Here is a 21,846-nt window from a genome sequence, read left to right as displayed (position 1 = left end):
CTCTTCTATAATTGAAGGTTTGCAGTGTCCTCCACAACTTTTCCTTTAATAGTTTGTTTCATGGCCTTTTGGTGCGTATGCTTTCTCTTGGCCCTGTCCTTCAATGTCTATGCTGTGTATTTGTATGTGCATCACTCAGACTTCAGTTTTCAATACAGCCTACAGACACACTGTTTAAATCTTTTGACGTGATGTGACTTCAGCTGCTACAGGAACACCATCAGATGGTGCGTCTTGAACAAATTCATCACTGATGGTACCTAGCTGATTAGAAATACATTGAGTTGAAGGAAAAGTAACTTTCCCCACAAAAAAAAATAACTCCACATAAAACTCCAATGACATCTTTCTCAATTTTATTAAACCAATAGGACCAACGAGTTCAACAAAAAAACAGTAAGGTAATTTTGTCTGTAATTATCATTTAGGTGGAGGTGAAGAAATGACCTACGTATGTGTGCCAGATGGCATTAGAATCACCCCACGTCATCCTATAATGAGGCTTAGTGACGTCTCACGGGCTTCAATGAGCCTAACATTGGTCTATGGTCTTACTGGAGAGCTGGTGTCACTGGTTATCAACTGCTCTCTCAACTCTAGGTTTTACCATCTGGCTATGGGCTTGTGCCATGACTAAGGTGTCAAAATGACAAGCAACATCATCAGAGCCAGGTGCAAAGTACTTAATATGGAATGAAACCATAATAACAATGAAAAAAATGCAATCGCTATGAAAAAAGCAAGAAATAAAATTCAGCAAGGCTTAATGCACACCATATAATCAAAACGTTGGCCTGAGTAGCAATAAAACACTAGGATTGATATACAAATATGTAAAGCCTGTAAAGGCTTCAAAGCGATTGAAGTGTGAGGATGGGCACACCTCTCTAAAAGCATTTGGCATTTTTTCAGGAGTACAGAGTGCGTATTTCGCTTTTTTGACTCTTGATCAACAATCTGCTATGAATGATTAGGAAATGCAGCTACAACTGTCTTTCTTTTGGATTCAGTGTGGTTTCTTCAATCTGTTACAAGCTCAGGTTAAAACTTGGAGAGCGCTCAATGATGAGTCATCAGGTCAGTACCTGGTCAGGAGCAGGTCAGCTGTGATCATCCAGTCATCTCACTTCATGGCACACAGACCTCTTGGTGTAGGTTGGTTCACAGTTACCTCAATATCACATGAGGATCTGTGTTCTTACTATCTTACTGGAATACACAAACTTTTTACAAGAACAAAATTGTTTGACAAGCGGACAAAGACAATCCAAAACTTATTTTTGAAAATACAAAAGACAGAAGGCCAACAAATAGAAGGCAATGATTGAAATTAATGGTGACACCAAACACCCATACTATTAATTCAGAAGCTCCTGTGGAAAAACAGCAGGGTAACCAGGGACACAGCTGTAGAGTGGTATATGAAAACATCCCCTCTCAGCGCAGTCAAAATCCCATCCTATCCCATCCTTCCTGTCATAAAATAAACCTCAAACTTCACCTTTCAAATTCACACTGAATGTCTGGATGCTCCTGGGGTGGTTATGCAAGATTTATATCTTCATATTCCTTCCAAAACATAACATTTTTTTAACGGCTGTCAACCTGAAAAAGTATTTTTCTGAAATGTTTGCTTGCTGTTTCTTTAACTTGCAAGAGTACGATTTTTATGCAGGATTGGAAGTTGCAGGAATAGAAAGGCAAACACTCGTTATGGTGGAGCTTAACAATACCTGGCAGGAATATATTAAAAGCATTGACTATGACTCAAGGTGTCTCTGTATTTGTTCTCTTCAAATAAGTAAAATGATGAAGTTATTATGTGTGTTTTGTGAAACTGACAACTACAAAGCAGCTTCACAATATTACCCACCATTAATATAGCAGCTTTATTTCCATCCACTATCATGGTACAATGGTACTACAGTATCTGAATAGTAGATTTATTGTGTAGTGGCATGGCTCTAGGGATGGAAATGTCTCTCTGCCACTTTTTGATGGATTGCCATTTTTATTTTATTTTTTACATTTGTGGTGCCATAATGATAAATCCAATGATTTTTACATTTTGACTTTAAATATATGCACCAAATGTCATCACAAATGATATATATATATATATATATATATATATATATATATATATACACACACACATTTGGGAATAACCAGACATCAATTTTAAGGCACGCAACTTGTCATTCAAGGTTTAAGATGGATCCTGTAGTTACGTAAGAGTACATTTTCACTCTTCACAATAGAAACACATATTGTCACATTGCGTCAGTCAGTTTATACAACTGGTTTATACGTATAGCTCAAAGTGTCTAAGGGATTACATTTTTATCATTGCAGTTTAATTAAAACAATTTGGTGTGTGCTCTCCCATAATCTGTCAATCTCATTGTTTTTTGTTGTTGTTGTTTTTTTCTTCTTCAGAGCCAAGAAGAAGACCAAGCCCTTGAACCTTAAGATCCACAGCAGTGTGGGCAGCTGTGAGAATCTGCCCACGCAGCGCTCCCCCCTCCACAGCAGCGAGCGATCTCTGCGATCCTTCTTCTTCCCGACCTTCATCCCTTCCACACCTCCTGTCCATGGTGAAACACCCTCTGCAAGTAAGCCCAGCCCTTGACTTCATGAAATTAGATGTTATAAAAGCCTTTAATATAGCTCTTTCATTTTCTAATCCTCTGTTGACATTGTGCTTATTTAGTTCCCAGGCAATGTCTAATTTCTAGGATGCCATTCTGCAACCTGATTGGTTAATTAACTCTGGGGTTGAAAACTGAACTAACCCAAAATACCCTTATTAGCTAGAACAAAGAGATTTGAACCTGTGGAATACATCATGCAAGGGTTTGTCTTACCCTTGTCCTAAAGCCTTCAACTTAAAACAAGTAAAAAGAGTACTCACACACATAATGATTCTTACAGCTTTAATTCTTTAGTTAAAATATACTTAAATACAGCTCTGTTGGAAAATGCAACAGACTAACAGTCAGGCCGTGCCGTAACGACCGGAGGCGGTGTGCTGCTGCACATTAGCAGCCTTATTGGCTTATGGGCATTGTGCGGAAGCCATTAGACTGGGGAGTAATGGAGGCTCTGTCAAGGAAAGGGGTGATGAATGGTCCTCACTTAGTGTCGTGAATAGCTGTGGACCTTAACCAACAAGTATGTGGGACACGGCAGTGCATATTTGTTGGTAGAGGCATGACAAGGAATAATAGAACACCGTATGAACGAAAGGACCACACAAATGAAGTTATTCTTGGATTACAATTACAAATGTATGGAACCACTGCAGATATGACGCACTTGCTAAAGGGTGCATGTGTAAGGAACCATGGTTAGGAAGAATAGCAGTACAATTACACATTTGTTAGGTTTGGTCCAAACAATAGTAAAAAGAAAATGTCTTCCCCACATTTCACTCACATCAAGTTCTTGGTTTTGTATGGAAAACAATTGGCAGTGACTTGACTGACAGTTGAATTTAGCCATGATTTTTCACAAACATAAAGTGCTTTTGTTGCCTTAACAACCTAAACACACGTGGTACTGCAAGTTAAATGATCATTGGCCAATATTCCTCTATCCCCCAGATAGTGAGCTGTAATTAAATGTTAAAATAATAAATATGTACATATTAGATCACAAAGCTGTAAATGATGATCACAGTACGTGTATGTGTGTGTGTGTGTGTGTGTGTGTGTGTGTGTGTGTGTGTGTGTGTGTGGGAGGGCACACCAACACACCCCACTGATCCGGAGAGTCCAAGTTAACAGTGTCTGCTCCAGGCTGTGCAGCAGAGATAGTCCTAATGTAGACAGAGGGTTTTTTTAGGAGTTGGAGGAAGTACACTTTGGGTTTTTTTATCCCGCTGCACTAGAAAGCATTATTAGACATCGTGTGGGTATCGCAGTTTGGTTTGGAAAGCTGCCTGCGTATGTAGAATCCAAGCTCAGCCGTCCCACTGTGCACTGCTCTGGAGTTTGAAGGAGTCTCACCGCTTCATACCCTCCTTCAGGCTGTCTGGCAGGAGTCTCCATGGTCATGCTCACCCAACTCTGACCACTCACCTCAATATGAGCTTCTCCCCCCAGGCTTAACATACAATTTCCCCCAAATGCGGGTTGGACTGCTAAGGTCTTCGTTTGGGCCGGTGCCCGAATACATTTCTGCTCTTTTAACAGCAGTGAATGTGGAAAACAATAAGCATTTTATCTATTTCATTTAGTGCACATTTTCTTTATTCCCTCGACAAATAACAGATACAAAGATACCAAGACAAATATTTGGCTTCAACTTCATGATTTATATATATTTTAGTTTTTTTTGAAGATATGATTTGCCCTACTTTTCTCTCACAAAGATGTTTTATTTTCATTTATGTTTTTTTATTTTCTTAATTCTCTGCAATATTTTAACGTTATTAACTAGTTTTTTAAAAGCTATTTTTTTTTTGGTAAAATGCTAATCATGCTAACTTAGAAATAGTATTGATATTTATTTTTATTCTACAGAGTTTCAGATCTTATTTTAGTCAAATGACTAACGTGTGTGTCTGTGTGCATACATGCTTTTTTTGATCCTGTGGACAAGCGTGTGTGCACCTGGGATTATGGTATCACTGTCATCTCATACGTCAGGGCCCTCCAATCAACAGCATTATCACTCATCTCTCTGGTCTAGTTGGATGAATCAATGCCCAGTCTAAACTGAAACGTCAGAGCCTTACTGTGAGTTTGTTTGGCTTTCCACCTGGCCATACTGTTTGTGAGATGGGTTTGTTTTGTTTTGTTTTGTAATAAAGGTGCAGTGTGCATGGAATTGGCGTTTTACAGGAGGGACTGGGATATAGAATGGATATTCTAGAAATGGAATATAACACAAGTAAGTTTGAATTAGTATATAATCGCTTGAAAATAAAAGTATAACCTTAGAATGAGCTCCAGCCACCGCGTTGCACCGCCAAGATTCTAGAGAAGCACAAAACGGACAAACTGACTTCCCTATGTAGACCACACGTCACCCCGTGATTGCCAACGGAAGTCCACAGGTATTCAAATTACCCAAAAAAATTCACACAACATCACCACACATAAATGTGTAGCTGCAAACAACACACGTAGAAATTGGCTGCAAAAATTGTATTTGTCCATACACCATTCTTTGGTGTGACAAAGCAATGTTTATTGTTGGATTAGTTTTAGGAACACAATTACAAAATGTATTCAATTTTGTAAACATGACTTCTTTGTTAAGGTCAGGGGAGCCTCGTCTTCATGGTTACAATAGTAAACACTTGGTTAAGGTTGCGGAACAACTGCAGTATTGGTTGGAAAGAAGCATTCATTCCATCTACCCTGACCTTGTACTTCTCTAGACTGTGTGGCTCTATAACGTCTCACTACTTGGCTCCCTATTGACAAATGTTATTAAAGTAAGAGAAACAAATGTCAGCCTTGTCAAGCCCCTGCGAAGAGAATTGGACCGACACGGATGCACACATAAGCAAACATACATGTAGAAACTAAAACCTTGTTTCTCTGACAGTAACACCTGTGTGGGATCATGTGTACTTTATTGACTTTGTTTAAAAACAGGTTTTAACTCTGTTGCTAGCATGGATCAACCTATTGTTGTTCCTTATTGTCAAGTTGTATAGAAAGATTCAGTTTTCATTGTTGTTGCCCTCGGCCCAGGTGTTATGATGATAAGTCATTTGTTGTTGTATGTGGACAATTATGGTGGCCACAGAGTGCCATTTTCCACAGATAGCCCACCACTACGGCGCCTCTGGCTGTTTACGCTCACACAGTTGGAGCGGATTCATGCCCCAACTTGTGATGAAACCCCGTGTCCACTTGGAGGTCCAGCACCAACCGTGGGACTTGACCAACACACACACACACACACACACACACACACACACACACACACACAACTGCTGCAAACCTGATGTGTGTGTATGAGAGTGTGTTTGCGTGCCTGAGATGCAGAGAAAGAGAGAGAGAGAGTGTGTGTGGGAGTCAGTGAGTGTGTGCTTGTGGATATAAATGGCTTTGTGCAAAACTTAATCTGTTTATTTCTACGTGTTTCAGTGACGTCACCCACTCAGCCTAACCTCGCAGTTACGTCACAGATCTCCTAGCAACCAAGTGCGGCACTAAAATGGATGTCCCTTTGGGAATTGGCAAATAAATTATGGCAACAAATAACGGCTAAATTTAAAACTGGGAGAGGAAAAAGAGATACCTGAGGAGTATAGTTGGGGTTCGGGCCAATGAGGTATTTCAGGGAGAACATAACTTTTTATAAAATATGTTTTCATTCAGCCATGGTTTCATAGTTTTATCGGGATGAGGAGATGCATGTTGACATGTTGACCTGTGCTTGAAGAGCCAAGCATATTCAGCTGTCTCATTTTGTTCAACTACTAGACATAATAGAACGGACAAATCTCCCCTTCTGACCTGAGTTTGTTCTGTTCCCTGGCTACAACACTCAAATAAATCTCTGCTCCGAATATTTATAATCTCTTTTTGCACTTGTGGGCAATGTGAACTAATAAGCCAAAGACGGCAAAATCTACTTTCCATCTAAGTATAATGTGGTCCAAAAACAATTCCCCCAGAGGGTATCTTTGCTTCCATAATATGATTTTTTTTAAAAAACATATTTTCTTGGTAAACCAAGACCAATCTTTTTGCTGCAGCATCCCTTCACGGTATCACCACTAAAGATAGTATATGTTTGAGGTGAGACTTATTTGACTCTACTTCTGGATTAGAGCACTCCCATCAAGTTCTCATCGCACTCCAACTAATGAGACCCAGCAGGGGAGGTCATACACACTTTTCAGTTAAGAGGCGTATTGGTCAATAGTTACTATGCTGGTTCCTGTTGCTGCATTTAAGTTGAAATGCAGTTTTTTGTGCAAATTCCTCTGTGAATTTAGCAAACTTGCCTACCAAAAACAACACATGAGTCATTAGTGTCTAATGAACTTTCAGTTCAGCTAATCTAAACAAAGTGTTTTAATAGTCAAGGTAGTGCAGCAAAGATAGACAGACAGATGTTAACCACGTCCAACTTGCCACTAAGGCTTTCCCCTGCAGGTTACAAATGACCAAATCACACATGTTCATTGTCATATTCCAACAAGCTGTCGGTCATTATGCAATCGACTGGTGCATCGTATGTTTGAGCGTTTCCCATCTGTCGGCAGCATTGAAGCGTCCACATTGTCCTCTTGTGGGATATTTAATTAATAGAATTCTTTCAACTTGATAATACAACAACACATGGAGGGCATACAGTTGCAAAGGACTTCAGTTCTAAATTGTAACCAAATTTGTATATTTTTGGTTTGTCGACAAAGTTGTCCAAAAGCTATATGCACCTCTGATACAGCCGCCCAAAGTTTGAAAGCCATAGTGTCAGATCGGCCTCACTAAACTGAACCCGCTCTGTCTGTCAATGGGTTCACTTGTCCGCGTGCTCCGAGCCATGTCCCTACTGGGGAAGTCACTATCGAGCCATGAGTCCTCCAGGCATCATCTGTTCTCCCATCCATCCTCCCTCTGTCACACTGGCACACTTTAGGCTGCCAGTCTTAAAACACTTATTATCTATACGGCCGTACGGAGGTACTTGTTTCATCCGAGATAATTGCTATTTTTCCTGCGCTGTGATTGCTATTGTCAGTTTTATCACAGGGATTTTGTCCGTGTGTGTGAGTGTGTGTGTGTGAGTGTAGGTGCGTGACTCTGACTTGTCAGTGTCTGTGTGTGTGTGAGTGCTTGCCCGTCAAAGATGATAGCACAATATTCTGAAAAAAAAGAAAAAAAAATCGGCTTGTAGCCGTTGCCATAGCAACTGAGAAGCCTGGCTTTGTCTCCTGTCTCCATCGGAAGAGTTTTTTCTTTTCTCCACTTTTCCATCCTTCCCATAGTTCCATTTCTTTCTGCCACGCCAAGCACTTGTTCAGTGTTGCACCTTCACCATGTGGAAGGTCTTAAATGTTGAGAATATGGTTAACAGCAGCCTGCAACCTATCGCTCATATAACACTTGTGTGCTATAATGCAGCACATTGTGCAGCAAACGCCCACACCTTCTCTACAGTTCACTTTGTCTACTGCTCAGCACAGTTCACCGTACATATATATATATACTGTATACTGTATACTGTATATTGTTAGACTCATATCTTGTTAAACAGGTTTCAGCTTCTCATCGCATTCTAGTGTTGTCTGAATTAGTGGGTATTTACATCTTAAACTATTGATAATCACTACCAGTGCTCCACTATGCCCATTGAGCTGTAGGACCTTGATTATGCGTATGACAACAGGAGTAGGTGTGTGTGAAAGGACTTGCTGACACTGCTGACAATGAGAGTGATAAGATTTCATATCCCCCCCCCCCCCTGTATGTATTGTTTGTTGTTTTAATCGTGACATCACTCAACTGCAGTAAGATAAAGTTCTCCTCTGTGGGGAATAACAGTGTTTAGGGCTCAATCATTTGTAGAGGCATCTCAAGTCAGATAAAATAATATTTGGCTTTAAATATGCTCCTATAAAAAATAAAAAAAATAAAATATGCTCCTTCCTAAAAAATCAATCAGACAGCTTCAGCTAATTCAAAACGCTGCTGCTCGAGTCCTCACTAGGACCAACAAAGTGGATCACATTACCCCAGTTCTTAGGTCTTTACATTGGCTTCCTGTCACTCAAAGAATTGATTTTAAAATATTGATGTTGGTCTATAAAGCCCTAAATGGTTTAGGCCCCAAATACATCGCTGACCTGCTGATCCCATACAAACCAGTCAGAGCTCTCAGATCGTCTGACACTGGGCTACTGACAGTCCCCAGAGTAAGGACTAGACTGGGAGAGTCAGCCTTCAGTTTTAATGCACCCAAGCTCTGGAATAAACTTCCAGGGGACTTGAGGTCCGCTTCAACACTCGGCTCTTTTAAATCAGGTCTGAAGACTTTACTGTTTCCGTTTTAACCTGTAATTTTACATTTTTATTTTTAAATGTTTTAATTATTTTATGTTTTATTTATATTCATGTTTCTCATTCGCTTTTTTTTAATGTGTGCTTGATGTATTTTGTTTTTGCATCTGTAAAGCACCTTGAATGGCCTTGTGTCCGAAATGTGCTTTAGAAATAAACTTGCCTTGCCTTGCCTATAGACTCAAGTAGACTCTTCATGTCTGCGCACATAAACACAACCGCCCTCCTCTGTCTAACACACGTACACAGAAACATATATCCGTTCATCTATCACTGTAGTCACATTTCTGTCTTTAACACACACAAAAATACACACACACACACGCATGCAGGTAAACACAACACACACACACACACACACACACACACACACACACACACACACACACACACACACACACACACCGTGGTCTGCTGTGTTTCATGTGGCCAGCCAGTGGAGGAGGGGGCCTCAGCTTAATTAGGCTGAGACCAGAGAAGATGGAGGAGGATACTGTTGTCTGGCGCCTTGGGGTTTTTCTGCTTCTACAGACTCATCTCTCTCACACACACACACCAAGGAGGGCTTGGCAAATTGCAAAAGCATTTACTGTCGGAAAAAATAGGGAAAGTGTCTTTTTGTGAACGATCGCAAGGTCAGCAACAAGTGTGATGACAAACGTGTTTGTGTTTACTGTGACTGCTTTACTATGAAATCCAGCCAATGTTTTGCCATCTGAACACTTTTAATGTGAGCGAGCTGCAGTAGGCTGTTCTTTTTGCAGTCGCAATAGTTGAATACAGCTCTGACGAGGTAGAAAGAGAGTGGACAGTAAATAGTTAGCTAGGCGATTTGGATCTACAGTATGGGAATGGTGGACTCTGCCACTGCGAGAAAAATACTGACTTTGAGCAAAAACCCCGTTTGTTTCATGTCTGAAGGTGGTTTCTGTCATTTATTTTATAACTGGCATGTGTGTGAGTACATGTGTCCGAGTTTGTACGAACCTCCCCTCTCCTCCCCTCCGTTCTTTGTATTGAGAGATGACAGTAAGATTATCAAAAGATTGTTGACAGACAAGCAACGTCAACAACAGCACACGCACGATGATAAATAGCCCAGGCCACACCGCTGACAAGCCCAATCATCTTCCCGTCGCCAAAGAGACCAACAGAGTAGCAGATGATGTCAGCTTCCCCTCAGTATTGAGTTATCAGCCTGATTGAGTGTAATTGAGCGATGCATCGGAGTGCGCAGCGAAGACGCCAGGATCTCTGGAGAGACTGGAGGGGAGGGAGGGAGGAAGGGTGTTTCAGGAACCAGGAAAAGCAGCCTCGTAATCAATTACTAGGAATGATTGAGCTCCCCACCAGATACAAAAGATTGGGAGGCATATAAATATTTCTTATCAGTAAGTAAATAGAAGATTGTGTGATCAAGAAATGTTGCCAAAAAAGAAAGAATATTTAAAGAACAATGTGCCCTCACTGGCAGCTCTATTAGATACACCTGTGCAATCTCATGCAATCCAATACAAAAGCATCGCCATGAAATGGAATTTTACGAAGCAAACAATGGGCTACAAGCTGGGTACAACCTTGACATTTGATTTGCTGGTAATCATAGAGCTTGTCAATCAACCTAACTTTCAAGGTTCAAGGTTCGACTCCCATTGTGCTGTCAACCAATAATTACTGTAAATGAGGCTTTATGTGTAGCGGGGCTGACTGTTCTCTGGTCTTATTTTGAAAGCCCTTTTTTAAAATGAATGTATAACCTCAACGTTCATTCTCCTGCTGAAATGTGATTTCTCTCAGTGTGACATTTAACAATGGAAGGGGATCATACTCTTGCAAAGCGATAATCTATGTCTTTAATCTACTTTTCTACCCAAATTCACTCTCACTACACTAGACTGTAGTTTTTATTGTAAGAAATCCACCAATCTATAGTATCTACAGTAGCAAGCTTCTGGTCTCTCAAAAGTAGATTAATCACATTGCAATGCACACCTCAACTCACACTTCAATTTCCAAGACATTAGGAGTTTGATGAGAAAATATACTTTTAAGGTATTATTTATTTATTCACTATTTTATAATACTTTAGTACTTGAAATTCAGAACCGCAGAGTGATTTTTTTTCTCTTAAAACACACCTTCTGATCCAATTTTGAAGTGACAGTCAAGGAGATACAACATATGATAGATATAGATATATATCTATATAAATAGAACAGCTTTCACCCAGCTCATCCAAACACTACGTACTCAGTTAAAGACAACCAGCGGCAGACAAACACACATTTTTAGCCCAGTTCCCCAAAGGGAAATTGCAGTGTGCACGCATTGTTATTCTGCCTTTATAAAGCTAGTTGGTTCTTAAAATATGAGACAAACACACATCTTAACTTTAGGGGAAAGTTTGCCGTTTTGTAACATCAACGTGTGTGTTTACAGTTCTTGCAAAACAACTGTACCAGTCAATTCAATTTATAGCTCAGTATCACAAATAGCAATTTACCACATGGGGCTTTGAAAACTTCAGGGGGCATAATAAAACCTTTTGTGGCTCCAGAGGGGGCTGTTCAAATCTGATAAATTGCCTCATAAATTGCTATTGTAGCAATTGTTGTGGTAATTAATCGTTGTACAGGCTGAATACTACACGTTTGAAATGGAAGAAAACTATTATGGAGTTGTGGAGTTAGAAAGAATGAAACTTTCTGTAACTCCTCGTGTCTGTTTTGAGGTGTGCGGCTCAAGGCATTTTGTTAAGCATGACAATCTAAAGCTCAGACTGAACTGATTGATTTGTATTGTGGATCAAATAAGCACCAGGTTATGACGAGAGTGGCTCTGCGACCCTTTTTCCACCAATGAGAATGTTAAAGGAGTGCAATGCTGAATAAGTGTTATACATTTCAAAAGATGCTGGTGTTGTGGTGATGTCAGGTTGACTGTATTTATTCATTTCATCATTTTCTAATGGTCAAAACAAAAGCATAACAGACAATGACCCAAATAGGCCTGCAATACGTGGTTTCAGCGGAAATTTAAATAAAAAGACCTTGCATAATGCATTATATTTTCTGACCTATGACTATATGAGGATTTTTCAACACGACTCATTTGATGTTAAATGATTGGCAGATAGCAAACACTGGCTTGAGCTATCATCTCAATGCCTAACCGCCACATGCAACTGCCTTTACAGGCAAGGCTCTGTAGGCTGCCATTCTCATCTGGTAATATGAGGTTGCGCATAAATGTATTAGTCTGCCCAGACAATGCAAGCACTAATGGACCAAGCGAAAGGTTTTTTGTTGTGAAAACCTTGTGAAGTGGCTTACAATGGAATACAGGTAGCACGCAAGTAGCCTCATAATACGTCTGCATCTAAAACATGCACATAATTCAGAAAGGCCTATGGGCTGAAAGCAGAATTAAATGTCAAAGTCCTGAGATAGTACACTAACATGAGCTGTATTTTATTTAAAGTGTATGTTTAATGTACTGTAATAATGAATCTATTTTTGTGAAGTCACACAAAATACGATTACAAAATCGTCTTTATCTGCTGAAACACTGACTGAAAGCATTTTGGAAGAATGTTTTCCTCCTGCAACAATATCTGTTCATAGCAACAAAGGGGTGATTGAATGTCCACATAGTTTTGTTTAGGCTCTTGCAACACTTTGCTAGGGTTATTTAGCAAAGTGACATTTTGACTTGAAGCATGGCAGTGGAAGCGTTTGATTTGTGCTATCATTTGTGCTTTGTTGCCTCAACCTAACACATCTTAAGTTCAGCAACACACCTGCGGTTTATATGAACAGGAACAAAAATACCTTCCAGTATATGTCATTTAGCAGACGATTATATCCAAAGTGACTAACAACTGGAAGTAGATAGTTTGCGTTAAGGGTCTTGCCTTAAGGACCCTCACTGCTGACCCTCACTCATTTACACTGATGAGTTTAAGTATGACACTATTGTGTGAAAATCAGTCCATTCCCCAACATGCCATTTTGCTGAATACATGTTTAATGCATTGATATGTTGTCAATGGTGAAAGACATTCTGTTAGTATTACCTTTTAACTTTAAAGAAAAGAAAAAGCTAACAACCTCGTGTCTCTCTTGTCTGTCCCCTTTCAAGACACTCTCTCAGTGCCTCGCTGGTCCCCACAGATTCCCCGAAGAGATCTGGGACACTCAATAAAACACAGGTAAGGCCTGAAGGAAAGCGTGTGTGTGATGGTGTGTGTGTGTGTGTGTGTGTGTGTGTGTGAAATTACTGCTGCGCATACACACTTTCAACAAAAGAATGCAGTCCAATTAAAAAGGGCTCTAACAAAGCCCATCTCAGTTCTCTTTTTCTATTTGTATGTATGTCTCTCTCTCTCTCTCTCTCTTTCACCCTGCTTGACTCCAAGCGCTTGTGATCTGAAAAGTAAAACAATCGTGTATTATTTGTGGGATCTTAGCAACCTGCAGAACGTGGGTGTATTGCCGGCTTAATAGTCAGCGAAGGTGGTAAGAGAAGCTCTGCACCTCATCACATGCAGCCCAACTGAGAGCAAATGCAAATTATACAACCGCTATTTGGAGATTGAGGCTGCTGGTTTTTAAGAGAAATGCCATTATTCCATAAAAGACAATCTCGTCAATATGTAAATGTGTGTATTTGTAAGTGTGCCCTTGAAAGCATTCACGGCCCGTTAAGATAAGTATATTTGTGTAGCTCATCAGACAATGCACCACTTTAGCTTTGAGGCCTCCACTTATAGAATAACATTTATTTATGCAGAATCTGCCCTCAATGTCACATCATTGTTCATATTTGAGTCCACTGAAAACTCTGTTGTTGGATTGAGGTGCTTCTCAATTGAGGAGAAGGAGAGGCCCTAATGAAAGAGATTTGGATTCTGTCAACCTACATTAGTCACCTGCCATTAGCCAGACAGCAGAACTACTGGCGGCCAGGTGTTGCATCAGTAAATACAGCCAACAGTCACATACGTGCTCAAAAAGCCTCGGTTGGTCCGTGTAGGAAATTGCTTGCTACTGTGGAGCACATTGTATAGATTTGTGTGCTTAAGAAGTGACTGCATTGGACACTTTTAAGAGCAGCCTGGATTTCTGAGCTCCCATCATCAACTAGTATGGAGCGAGTTTTTTGTATTGAAGTAAAAAACCATCTGCCATCTGGCCCCACGTTGCATCGAGTGTTCATTTGCTCTGTGTTACTGAAAGCTGAAAGCTGAAAAATGGGCCCAAATGAAATCATCAGCAGGTGAGGGAGATTAGCAAGGTAAACCACTTTAACAGGAGTCGCTTCTACAGGCATGTATTATCCTCGCTGAAAGGTTAGCGGGGGGACGTCGGGCCTTCTGTCTGCCAGAGTGAGAGAATGTTATTAAGGAGTAAAAGGTCAGGAGCAGTGTTCTCCTCGGTAATCTCACAGCTCTTACGTTTCATAAAGATGTGCAAGAAGCGCAGAGTGATGTCCCGACTTTTTAGAAGTGTCTTCATCTATCTCTCTCTCTCTCTCCCTCTCTCTCTCTCTCTCCCTCTCTCTCTCTTTTCTTTTGTCTTGCAGGTTTTCCACAAAGTACTGGATGTCCCAGACATGCACAGTGTGCGGAAAGGGAATGTTGTTTGGACTGAAATGTAAAAACTGCAAGTGAGTATATTGAGACTGGTTTTTCCGTCTTAGGTACCATCTATTACAGCCGTAGCAGTGTTCTGAGTCTTATCACACATATTGAGATCTCTGTCATTATTTTAAGAAAACAATGTGTTATCTTGCCTTTTTGTATTTAAATTCATAAATATTTAAAATTATTTAAAAAAAAAAAAATTCAATGAACCCTTGTGTTTTTGTTCTTGCTTTAAAACATTTAGCAAATTCTTATTTTAATGCCCCCACTTTGCATAAACTTGATCAATGTGAAAAGGAACTAAAATAATGCCAACAACAGGACCCACATTAATCAAATGTTCCTGTCTCACTCAGGCTGAAGTGCCACAACAAATGCACCAAAGAAGCCCCACCTTGCCATTTACTGATCATACAGCGCGGCGGACGAGACCCCCTCAAAGGTATTTTTTTTCCCTGTTGCAATTTATTTTGCTTCAGCCAGGGTGTCAAATTAAGTGTATCATGTACCATATAAAACCGTCTAAATTGTAATTACTTTTTTGATCAAAAGTTATGGAGATTAATGCAGTATTTTCCCTGTGAAGACGCTTCGGGATAAATACACTTGTATCTTCTCTTATCTTATCTGAAGGTCTTTACTGGCCTCTATTAACCCAGCCTGTACTAAAGAGGCAGTCGCTTAGAAACAAGTTGGGATAATGTGTTTAAGTGCAAATTAAAGCAGTTGTTTTAGACCAACACTAAATTCTATACCCTGCTGTAATGTAATCTGCCTTAGTAGTTATTCATACTGTATATTTCAATGTATCTAAGTAAAATTTTTTCAGCTGAGTCCCTATTTAAAAAAGCAAAGTCTGGTTTAGACTGATAGAAGGTTATCTGCTGATTAATTAAACCACTTACGTAGGTTTGAAAAATGGTGCACCCTTTGTACTTACACAGACTGCACTGAAGAAAAAAACCCATTATCTGCTATCAGCATTAAGATTATGTTCTTTCTCTTCCTCCCCCCTGTACCATTTCCCCCCAAATAAGACTGTCAAGGAACCACTCAAGGTAAAGAACACTAATTAGACATTATTTTTTACATCGCTGTGTGACCGTTTATTAATGACTTAGTTTGCTTAAGGAAACTTTCTTTTCTCAACAAAGTGTCTGCATGTGATAACAAATGGATGGTGTTCTCGAAAATGGGCAATTTGTTAATTTTTTTTACATTTGAAGCAAAGTCTGATAAAGAGTTTCTTCCTAATTTCCCCCTATAGCTATTAGTCGAGTATTGTCTTAATGTGGGTCCCTCCCGGAGTGCGTCATTGTTCCTCTGTGCTGTTTCCCAAAGTAGCTCGTCTGGTACGAACCGAATCAGTGCCATGTGACATCAACAACCCGCTCAGGTACACAGACCTGCACATCAGCCAGACGCTCCCCAAAACCAACAAAATCAACAAGGTAAGGTGCAATATAAATACGCCAATGTGTGTATAATCTGTGTCTAACCTGTCCTAAATATCACACCAAAATGGTTATGAATCATCGTGTCTTTCTCAGGGGATCATGAGTCATGACACAGTACGGAAATATCTTCAGCGGTATTTGATGTTTACACACACGGATTTGTTTTCACGAATTGACTGTTTTGCAGCCAACACTTACAAATATGTTTTGGTTCCAGAGTAAACATTTTTTTATCACAACATCCCCCATGGAGGTGACAGACATTAATATTCAACCTGAAACAGTAACTATCAAGGGTTGTGGGTTTGAGTATGACATCATATAGTTTTCCACCCTGTGCACAGATACTGGAAATCCAATGTTTTATTAACATTTCTGACTAAACAAACCACCTTTGGTTGATGAGACTTCATCATGAGCTTTTAATACTTACACATTATTAACATTATTAATTAGATGGATTCTAGACAGTGATCGTCATGTAGATTTAAAGATATCTAAATATATCTTCCACGATACTTGACCTGGAGTTGCATCCGGAGCCCGCTGTGATAAACATAAGAGGTTGAGGTTTTCAATGAATTTTTCATGATCGATTCATGGAGGTCATGACATAGTGGTTAAAGTGCAGAGCTGCAACACTCATGGTCAGCTGATTGAGTGTACACATTTGATGAGAGTATCCAGGTTAGGCAGCCTCATATTTCTAGATGTTTGGGTATCCGTGAATGCACCACTGAAGGGAGATTTAAAAAAAAAATGCTTCCTGTTCCCAACTTCAGCCCTGCACAATGTTAACATAACTTAGTCAAAAAAGTAAAGGCAGCAAATCGTTCATAGTGATGGATTACTACTTCTGTCGGGCAAGCTTCAAGTCTCTGCAAGTTTATTTTCACGTTGAAATGAATGGAAAAGCGAGTGCAGTGTCTGGAAGGTAGAAAATCAATCTAGAAACAGGCCAACAAAAGCCAACAATAGAGTATAGAGTGCAACGCGTTTTGTGATTAACAGGCTACAACTTGCAACATTGCCAGTGTTGAAGTTTAACAAAAAAGCTTCTGTTGAATATTTGTCTTTTTCACTGTGTGTTGTCAGGATCACATTCCTGTCCCTTACCAGCCAGACTCCAGCAGTAACCCGTCCTCCACCACCTCCTCCACCCCCTCCTCCCCGGCCCCTCCCCTTCCTAGCAGTGCCACGCCCCCCTCACCTCTACACCCCTCCCCACAGTCTGCACGGCAACAGAAACAGTTCAACTTGACAGGTACTAGAATATTTGGGGACTTGATTACAATTGATTATCTTACATGATTATCACAGGAGAATGAATGCATATTAACATTAATTTGTGATTATTTCAACGCAGTAAACTAAAGATGGTAATTTAAGATTTTTCCTCGTAATCATTTTGTCATTTTTTTTTCTTGCATCCCCCAAAGCATCATGGTTAATGTGGTTCCAAAAAACTGAAGTTAGAAACAGATCGATAATAGGAGTGTCCACCAACCGACAGAGCCTTCCCATTAGGATGGCTAAAAATACATTATTTATTTAGTATTTATTCCATAAAAACAACACAGGCCTGGATGATAGATAGACAGCTAGACAGTTAGATAGATAGATAGATAGATAGATAGATAGATAGATAGATAGATAGATAGATAGATAGATAGATAGATAGATAGATAGATAGATAGATATGAATGAATACTTTATTCCGGACTCAAAGTTCCATATAAAAAGACAATACAAATACAATACAAATACAAGTCAACACAGATTAAAATACATACAAGCATCGATTCCAATGTTTCCACAGCCCAGAGGAGTACCTTGTATCACTCTGTTTAGTGTCAGTGAGTGCAATTATTACTTTGTTTTTTGACTCAAGAAGTCGACACATAAATGTATACATTAAATTCCTCAACACAGCATGAAAGGTGGGGACATTACTTGTCACAAACAAGGAGCTAGCACTAGTCCACCTTGGAAGCTTAGATAGATAGATAGATAGATAGATAGATAGATAGATAGATAGATAGATAGATAGTCTGTAAATCCATATTACTTCAGCCTCTCTTTTCTCTCTTTCCGCAGCCTCCAGTTATTTCAAATACAAACAGCAGTTCATCTTCCCAGGTAAGTACCTCATGATTGATCAATACCCATAATGCACTGCAACCAGCCGAGGAATAGTAAGGAGGCGCTTTCTTTTGATGTTGGTGTGGATTTCCATATCCTCACCTTGGCCTGCTTCAAGACTCTTGGCCCCTACACCCACTCATTGCCTGTCTCATTTGAGCCTCCAAACGATTTGTCAATGCCTGGAGCCCTAGACTCGTGGCTTTCCCCCCACACCAGTACCGCACAGCCTTCACTCATTTGTAGTATCACGGCCGAGACAACCTGGAGTAGGGTGAGGAAAAGAATGAGGGGTAATTGAGATCTGGGCAGACAGGTTTTTTTTTGGAAAGGCAGCATACAGCGGTTGCCCGGGTTAATGATTATTTTTGCCACATACACTTGCTGTTGACTGTTTTCTAGCTGAATTACGTCAGCTACTCATTAAGAGCAGCATAACAATATGGTCCAACACAACCACTTACTGTTCATCCCATCAATCCCAAAACAATATGCTAAATGTGGAGCTAATGCAACGTTGACGTCAAATAAGATGTACTGTAAATGCTGGCTCTTGTTTGCAATAGACACCAAAAGTAAAAAAAAGAAAAAGAAAAAAAAAGGATTTATATAAGCCTATACCAGGTTCATGGCAATTACAGTATTTTTAAAAATTCCAAAGTACAGTATATAGTAAAAGCTAACTTTTCTGTTACAAGAAGTTTGAGTGTATTCCAGCATACATTTTGGGTAGAAAGTAGGAATACCATGCACATGTCTTCCACAAGGACCCCAGACAGATAGACAGACGGACTGGCTCAGGTTCACAACATTGGCCAATTGAAAGCCTCCAATTTACCTGGTTTGCTGCTGGTCCTTGGAGTAAACGCAGGCCCCCGAACAGAAAACCAAAACCCCCGTCACATCCCTTTTAATGCGAAGTGACGGTGCCAGATACTAATGCATTGTACCGCAAAGGGAACGTCATTTTTTTTTGTGTCTCCCACTTTGTGTCACAAATTGTCAGAGTGTGCACTGCCAATACAGGCGGTTAGCATGGCAGCCAATCCTTTGATGCCTTTCAGAGGTGGAGGGAAAACAACATCTGATCTTACTTATCTTACATATTGATAAGGAGCGCTTCCAACGGATAGCAGAGTGATTCAACCCTGCTGCCTTCTTCGATAATATAACATGCCGTATGGGCTTTACATCTTTTTATTGTGAAGAAATGAAACATGATTTGTCTGGGAGGGGATTACATTTTTTTTGTGCCAAAGTTTGAAATGTACCAACTTGTAACAGGAATAATTTTTGGAAATCTTGCGGGTTTGTTTTTACCCAAAAGCATGTCGGGCGGTTTCTTGGCAAAACCAAGATCACGACTTCAGACGTGGTGGATGGCAAGAGATATTCAGAAATTAATTTTGATTAGAGAGATACTATTTTAGACAGCAGCCTCCCCACATGGCCCTCCTACATTAAAAGTGTTGTAGCCCTTGGTACCCTGGAAGTTTTTTTACATACATTTTGATTTAGTGTTCAGCTTCAGATCCCCCCCATTGATAGCAACACCACCACACTGCATATATCATACATGGTACAGCCGTATCATGCTGTTACATTTCCCATGGAAAACAGTGTTTATAGTCTTAAGTTAACCATGTGATGTGAACAGTGGGAGGTTTAATTTGTCACATTCCATGCAGTCGCACTATTGAAATGCGTTTCTTCATTATGATAGAGAGAGACGATAGCTGTGAGCAGAGGCTCTGCAGTGGAGATGGCTTTGTTGTGTGTGTTACTGAAATGGAGAAGATTACTAAGCTTCCATTCACCTTGCTCAATATTATCTTCACAAACACAAATCTCCACCGGTTTAAAAAAAAACTGTAGGAGATTACACAAGCAGCTAAAGCTGAGTAGTCACAGGTTTTATAGTCTCTAGTAAGTTGTGTCTATGTAGCTGCAGTACCTTCCGTTTAAGATGGAGATACTGTAGATCCATCCTAAATACAGTATAGTCAATATCTTCCACTCCCTTCTTAAAACACGGAAGGCACTATGAACATGTTTAGAAGGATTTCATACTGAAAGCAACTTTTTTTTCTCTAATTTGTTGGTTTGACATGTTTGTGAATCTTACATTAGATGACATGTCATGTAGCAGACACTGTTATCCAAAGAGACTTAACAAGGGAATCTTGATATATCTCCAGATGTGGCTCCTGAAGCTCCTCCCAGCAGAGCCCCGCAGGTCATCCTGCACCCTGTCCTGGCTGAACCAGGGTGAGTAGTACAATCTAGTACACAAGAGATTCAATAGAACATAATGTCTACCTTCAGGGATATAAAGAAAGTACTTCTGATCTGTATCAAACCCATATTGTATCCTCTCTGTGCATGCCTACTTGTCTCCTCTCCCCTCTTCTTCTCTCTATATGGCTTCTGGCCTGATGTGGTGTCAAACTTATTGGAGCAAAGACATTTGGGTGACAATTTCAATGCGAGGGCCGACATGACGAGCAGTCCGACACTAATGTTTGCATGGCATTTAGTTCACGCTACACTTGGGATGCCAACTGGATTCCCACAAGAAGCCAGTGATCACGTACAAAACAACCGGAAGAGGAGAAGTGATGAAATGCCTTTCGACCCAGATGGCATTCAGGGTCTCAATCTATCACGAGAAACATGGCAAGAGAACCTTGGTCTATAGGTGGATCCTAATGAAATATGGACCGTATCCATAGATTGTAATAGTTAAATCAATTACAAGTGATGCGACAGTCAATTTTTATTTTTACAAATATCAACATGGTCCTGGAATGGAGTAAGGCATATTATTTTAAATGAAGGTATAACTAATATAGCGGGCATGGGGCTGAACATTTTGGTGATGTATTTGGATTTTTCAAAAAAGAAGCCGTATTTGATGTCTTAATGCCACATGCCTTTAGCAGCTGCCAGCTTTGAGATAAGAAAAATTTAAAGCAACGCCAGGAAATAATCACAAGTAAATATAGAACTACAGATGGTGACATGCATACATCACAGGGGGCTCCATATGGATTTGAATAAAATGGGCTTGTTTGAGGTGCAGAGCTACAACCATTACCATAAACATTATGATGTAACTTAAAGATTATTTTCTACACACTATGGTGCTACCCCAGTTTTCCAAAAGGTGTGACGTGTAGGAATTATACTGTTTAAGGCAGAAAAGCGACAGAAATGACCTGGAAGATCAATACAGGCCAGTGAAGTCAAGATGGAAAATTTCAACAGGTTTTTGTATCAGAACCTAATACATTAAGTTATATAGGAGTTATATAGGAGCAGACATAGTATTTCGTCCAATTTTGTGCACTTGATGGAAGAACAATGAGTTTGCTGTCACTCCTTCAACAATTACCACTCCCATGTGGCTTCAATTTAATATAATGAAATAATAATATTAGTTTTCTAAGATAATCATAAAGGTTTCAGGTAAATGGTGAAAGTTAAACGATGATTTGCAAAATTGTAATGTGGCATTTTTATGAGTTGGTGTTGAGCTGCAAAAGAAAGGACCACATTATTAGAGTGATAT

The 21,846-nt window shown here is 39.9% G+C and overlaps 1 protein-coding gene across 2 annotated transcripts in view; it reads left to right on the top strand.

Moving 5' to 3' along the window:
• ksr2 (kinase suppressor of ras 2) overlaps nt 1–21,846 on the top strand; it is a gene marked incomplete at both ends in the record, with an annotated part of 74,933 nt that overhangs the window by 41,568 nt on the left and 11,519 nt on the right. For both annotated transcript variants that reach the window (XM_080043552.1, XM_080043551.1), the window contains 8 exons: nt 2,440–2,615; nt 13,173–13,242; nt 14,616–14,699; nt 15,033–15,118; nt 16,021–16,127; nt 17,229–17,397; nt 18,231–18,272; nt 20,474–20,543. In XM_080043552.1, coding sequence (XP_079899678.1) covers nt 2,440–2,615; nt 13,173–13,242; nt 14,616–14,699; nt 15,033–15,118; nt 16,021–16,127; nt 17,229–17,397; nt 18,231–18,272; nt 20,474–20,543 — 804 coding nt within the window. The remainder of the gene's footprint in view (nt 1–2,439; nt 2,616–13,172; nt 13,243–14,615; nt 14,700–15,032; nt 15,119–16,020; nt 16,128–17,228; nt 17,398–18,230; nt 18,273–20,473; nt 20,544–21,846) is intronic.

This window comes from Ammodytes marinus (genome assembly GCF_949987685.1).
Source record: "Ammodytes marinus genome assembly, chromosome: 2".
In the NCBI taxonomy this organism is placed as follows: domain Eukaryota; kingdom Metazoa; phylum Chordata; class Actinopteri; order Uranoscopiformes; family Ammodytidae; genus Ammodytes; species Ammodytes marinus.
The sequence above is the reverse complement of the archived record's forward strand: the minus strand, read 5'-3'. Positions and strand labels throughout refer to the sequence as shown.